A 5,537-nucleotide genomic window follows, 5' to 3' on the forward strand; every position below is an offset into this window, starting at 1 on the left:
CCCCTCCTCTAATATGGGGGGCAGCCAATCACAAGAAAGTCTGTTTAAAAGGGGAGGTTCTAAAACGTCTTGTTTCAGATAGAGGCGGAAGTGAGAGACTGTATTAAGGATAAATATAAGATACTGCACATATGGATTACTTTTAACTGTGACTGGTGCAAAGCTACTCTAGCTGACTTCAATAATGAAAACATGGAGCTGGAAAAGAGAAAAATAGGACAGTCAGCAGATGGGATATCGGTGCGAGAGGTTGCAAGTCTTGATACCGGGCAGGCCGTGGTCTCGGCCTCTCTGGAGATTAAGGGCTCCGAGGTCCAGAGGCATCCCACCCTGTGCCTGAAAGAGTCTCTCTGTCAGCTCCTCCACCATCATCTGACCGGGAGTCTGCAGCTTGGCTGGAGACAGCAGGAGGCCACGCAGCACTGGGTCTATACCACCTGAAACAACAGGAGGAAATTAAAACAGAAATAGAAATGCTGAGTACATGTAATCAGAGTAAAACAACAACATTGCTCTTTACCTTCCTGCACAACCCTCCAAGAGGCAAACAGTGAGTGATGCAGCAGCAGAGAGGGATACTGCGAGTTAGCATTATATCCTGGCCCCAATCTGGTCACTACTGGTTGCACGGTGACGTGAGCAAAACGAAATGCAGCAGTTGCAAAAACATTAGCAATGCTGGGATCCATGTCAGGATCATAACCCTTGTAAGGAGGCATCAGATGAGACATGGCATTCTCACCAAGGACCCGTGGCAGGTAGTGCTCCCATGTTAGGATCTTAAAGGATTTAGAACACCAGTCAAAGTGATGAGAACAGGTAGATGTGATATGTTGTTCATCAGATAATCCTGCAGATACCTGATGAATGGCTCCTATGATCTTGCGGGCCTCCTGGTACAGGGTGTCTGGGCTCCAGTGAAGGTTTAGCAGGTGCAGCTCTTTGACCAGTCGGTTGTGCTCTCTCAGGAAGAGAGTGTGCAGCGCAATCAATCCCAGATGTTCATTGGCTCTCGAATCACCTGTGAAGCATTAGTCATGAGCAACAGCTGCACTGAAGCTTACAGTGGGTGGAGAATTTACAACATTCGCCCACTCACCAGCTTGAAAGCAGGATGTGGTGTTCTGTCGGTGAGCAGACCTGTCTGATGTTCCTGAGGTGGTGGAGTTGCGAGGGCCGCAGGGGTCCAGGTGAGCCTGGAGGCGAGGTAGGAAGGGCATGTAGGCGAGCTCGTGGTCTGAGTGCTGGGAGTTGATGGCCATTGAGCCCAGAGGAGAAGATTGGTTTCTGAGAGCAGAAGCCAGGCTGGTGGAGCTGCCGTACACCATGCTGGCATCGACAAAGGAGGTGATGGCGTTGAGCTGCTCCCGCTGACGATGAGGCAGAACTCCAGCACCACAGCTGGGAGCAGAGCGGAAGAAAGGCATGCAACTCTGGACCCCATTACGAGGATCAGATGGTGGGATCTAGCAAAGAAAGTTGTCTTTAAACTGCTGCAGATGAGGGAAGGACATTCTTTTCCATAGCAACAATATAAGGAAAAAAATGATGCAAGTCTAGTCTTTTTTGGGAACAGCTGTCAATTTCAAATTTCTAAAACAATTTCACCTCCAGGAGTAAAGAATAAAAAATATCAGACATGTGTCTACTCGTGATTCAGAACTACCTTTAGCAGCAATAACGTGAGGTAACTTTATCAGTCTCTCACATCATGGTGGAGGAATTCTGGCTCACTCTTTGTTTCAAGATTGTTTCTGTTCATTGAGGTTTGTAGGCATTTGCACGGCTCTCCTAAGGTCCTCCCACAGAATTTCAGTCAGGCTGAGGTCTGGATTTGATTGGCTCATTTGAACACTTTCATTCTTTTCTTTTTCAGACAGTCGCTGGTGTTCATGGGATTGCTGTCCTTATACATGACTAGATTCATAGTTGACAAAATGACTGGAAGGTGCCCAGGATCTGTGGCTGCAAAACAAGCCCAAATCATCACCCCTCCACCACCTTGCTTGTCATTTACTGCAGCGGTCCCCAACCTTTTTTGCGCCACGGACCGGTTTATGTAGGACAATATTTTCACGGTCCAGCCTTTAGGGTGTCGAGGATAAATACGACAAAATAAAACCAGTACTGGTACAAAAAAAAGAAGATTTATTCAGAACACACGGTAAAAGACCCAGGGAAACTGAGTTAATGATAAACACCCTGAAAACCATAAATTCTCTTGCCCAGTACCAAATGACTCTGTGCAACTTTGCACACCTAAGCCATGCTGCCATGTTCTTTTTAGACAGAAAAGGGTTTCTCCTGGCAATCCTTCCAAATACTTCTTCAGTGTTTTTGTAATTGTACTGTCATGACCTTTAACACTTAACACGCTAATTGAGCGCTGTAGGGTTTAGATGTAGATCTTTTTTTCTTTTTTTTTTTTTGGCAATTTCACTTAGCATCGCATTTTCTGACCTTGGGGTAAATTTGGTTGAATGTCTGCTCAAGATTGCAGCATTGTCTTAGCACACACCTGAATGCTCCAGACCTTCAAACTGCCTAAACTTCTGCTTTTATAAATGTGCTCAACCTCGCTTGTGCACCTGGCTGCTACTTATGCTCTTAATTCCTATGAAAACAGTCAACTGAACTTTGTCTGTGAAGGTTCTCAGTCATCCAGGTCATCGTAGTCTAAGGAGCTTGGAAAGAAAACTTCTCAGATGAGAGGTGAAACGTCTTCAAGCCACTTAACGAAGTCCAGACACTTTTCTTTCCAAACTCCTTAGACTCAAGTGAACTTTCTTTTCACAGAACTTTACGTACAACAGCCAATGAGAAATCTTCTAATTGGGTGTAATGAGAGAGTATTTCCTGGTTTATATTTTCTATTTAAACCATTGACAGTGTTACCGAACCTGTGTTTGGTGCTAATGGTAAGAGATAATCTGATATACAGTAAATATACAGAAACTGTGCAGGTTACGGGTTTGGCATTTACCATGTGAAGGAAAATTATAAAAAATACAACATAAATTAGAGCCTTCCAAGAGAGCTGGTGAAATGCACCTGGATGGGAAAGCAGGGTGAGTCTCGGTTGCAGGTGTGGGTGCAGTCAGCTCCAGTCTTAAAGGCAGCCGTACTGGGACTCTGAGGCGTCAGCACCAGATCGTGGTCTATCCACTGACCCCAGTCCACCAGCAAGTGGGACAGAGTGGAGTCCACAGAGATGTTGTCATTGTGAGTGAACAGCACTTCCTGTGACACCAGCCGCACCTGGAACACACAAGATGAGGAGGAGGAGTGATGGACTTACAGCAGCTGGCAGGACAGAAGACGACCGAGAGCTGCTGCAGGACTCTTACTGGAGGCAGGCTGGCATTGTGATAGGTGTGTTTTGGTTCCCACCCTCTGGGCATCCCCCACACATCCTCATACTCTGGAGCCAACCAACGGGAATATGGGATATTAGCAGCCCCCCATCTCGGATGTTGTCTGTACAGCAGCAGAACACAGAGAGATGGTTACCTGAAAACAACGAACTCTGTTGGGCACAGCGCCAGCCCGTCAAATGCTGATTTTTATACATGCTCTGACCTGTTGTTGCACTCGCCTGTGACGGATCTGTAGCGCTCAGAGAGACAGTCTGTCTGACAGCTGGGCGTCTGCAGTTCAGCGGAGCAGCCCGTCACATGCAGCAGATTCTCCGTATCTTCTTCACTCAGCATTTCTGAGGGAGCACGGTAAGCACAACAAGGTCCAAGTTAGTAACACTGAAACATAAAGAAATATATATGAGAAAGATCAGATCAATTGTTGTGTCCTTTCCTGTCAAAAGCAGATACAAATGATTCAAATGATCCAAATAATCCAAATCTACTTCTGGAATTTGGTTTTGCTGAGCTTGATTATGCTTCAGTAGCCTCCATGAGTCAACTTATGCTGACTAATATTTTCTGGCACAATATGTAAACTGTATTGTTTGTAGTCATCATTGTAAAAATATCTTCTGTCCTCCTAAACAAGAGATTTTTTTAATACCAAAAACACCCATACTTGGTTAAATAAAGCACATAAAACAAAGAGTTATAGAAGAGATAAATTAGCTGTGTTATATTATATCCTGAAACAAACTAAAAATATGATGGAGAATAAAGCTTGTTTAATCATTCATCAGATTAAATGGCCCGCAGGTTTACGTGGTGTTCTGCTGCTGTTCAGTACCGTAAGCGTTGGGCTGCATCATGGTGTTAGTGTAGACCATCTCTCTGATCAGCTCCACTGTGTTGTCCAGCAGTTCAGCAGCCCGGATCTGGGTCCTGGTTGTGCTTTCAATCTGTTTGAACTGAGCCAGCAGGTCACTGGGTCTCAGAGCGCCTTCAGACAGCGACGTCTTCACCCTGGAAACATTCAGAACTGTGTATTCAGTCCCTCGCAGACGTAAAATGATTTATTTTCTTCTATGTGTCAGCCTGGTTTGAGATATTTCCAGATATATTTTAGACCAGAATAAAGAATTTCTACCTTTCACTCGTGTGGGTGTAAGCAGCATCAGTCAGCTCAATCGCCCTCTGAAGAGCCTCATCAACAAACGCAGATCCCAGATACACCACTCCTGAGACCATAACAGAGAAGAGCAGTTAGAAAGGCTCCAAAGCACCTTCTCCTTTCAGCAATTATCAGAAATCCTACCTGAGGTGTTGCCGTGCTTCACTTTGGTCAGTGAAGCATGACCAGGGATTAAGAGCAGGACAAGAACCAATTGAAAAAGAGATGCAGACACCTGAAATGAAACCACATTAACCTTCAAATCTAAAAAAAAAAACGTCAAAATTTCTGCATAAACTTTAAATTGTACATTAAAGCAGAAACTCACCACGAGTGCTGTATTCATTGTGATTCTGAAAACTTTTCAGTGTGAGCAAAGGATCGCTTCAGGTTCAAAGAAGGAATCGGAGGATCTTACCGCTGCGTTCGCTCCGACTCATCTTGAGTGCAAGCAAGTGTAGGTGTGTGTTTGGCTCCAAGTGTCAAGGGTGCTATGTATACACTGTGAGCAGGGCCAACAGGTATGTGCAGAATCCCCTTATCTGTCCTTCATGGTGACAGAAAGGCAACATCAAACGCAGGACTCGCAGCCTCGACCTAATAACCTCTCAAATCAAATTTACGTCTGTGCTCTCGCCCTCGATGAAAAGCCTCTGTCAAATCAGCGTTACAAATAAATAATCCTACCCATCCCTCAGCAGAGCAGAGAGAGTATGTCTTTGCTGTAGTAGAGCACTCAACCAAACAAAGAGGCGGCTGAAATATTAGATGTCAAAGTTACTTTAGTGGCAGATTTGTTTAAAAAAAGCAGTTAGACTTCACAATGAGAAGCTAAGCTTAGTATTTGGGGATTTTTTTTTTAATTAAAAGGGTGTCTGTGTCTTCAACACATGCCAAACATTTCAATCTGATGGTCCCTGTGCCAGTGACACAGACAGGTGGGTGAGCTGGAAGCGGGGATTCTGGGAAATGACCACGAACCGAGCACAAGGATGAGACAGAAAGAT

The 5,537-nt window shown here is 44.9% G+C and overlaps 1 protein-coding gene across 1 annotated transcript in view; it reads right to left on the reverse strand.

Annotated features, from left to right (window-relative positions):
• Positions 1-4,882, reverse strand: part of epx (eosinophil peroxidase) — a gene marked incomplete at its 3' end in the record, with an annotated part of 7,334 nt that extends 2,452 nt beyond the window's left edge. Inside the window, exons 1-11 of the mRNA XM_005730165.1 lie at positions 4,859-4,882; positions 4,675-4,765; positions 4,507-4,597; positions 4,207-4,382; positions 3,580-3,712; positions 3,348-3,477; positions 3,052-3,258; positions 1,100-1,466; positions 861-1,021; positions 521-779; positions 267-437 (exon numbers count right to left, since the gene is read on the reverse strand). Of these exons, the coding sequence (XP_005730222.1) occupies positions 267-437; positions 521-779; positions 861-1,021; positions 1,100-1,466; positions 3,052-3,258; positions 3,348-3,477; positions 3,580-3,712; positions 4,207-4,382; positions 4,507-4,597; positions 4,675-4,765; positions 4,859-4,876 (1,804 nt within the window). The remainder of the gene's footprint in view (positions 1-266; positions 438-520; positions 780-860; positions 1,022-1,099; positions 1,467-3,051; positions 3,259-3,347; positions 3,478-3,579; positions 3,713-4,206; positions 4,383-4,506; positions 4,598-4,674; positions 4,766-4,858) is intronic.
• Between the last annotated feature and the right edge of the window lie 655 nt (positions 4,883-5,537).

The sequence above is a fragment of the Pundamilia nyererei genome, unplaced genomic scaffold (genome assembly GCF_000239375.1).
Source record: "Pundamilia nyererei isolate P.nyererei 1_Seehausen unplaced genomic scaffold, PunNye1.0 scaffold00035, whole genome shotgun sequence".
Taxonomy (NCBI): domain Eukaryota; kingdom Metazoa; phylum Chordata; class Actinopteri; order Cichliformes; family Cichlidae; genus Pundamilia; species Pundamilia nyererei.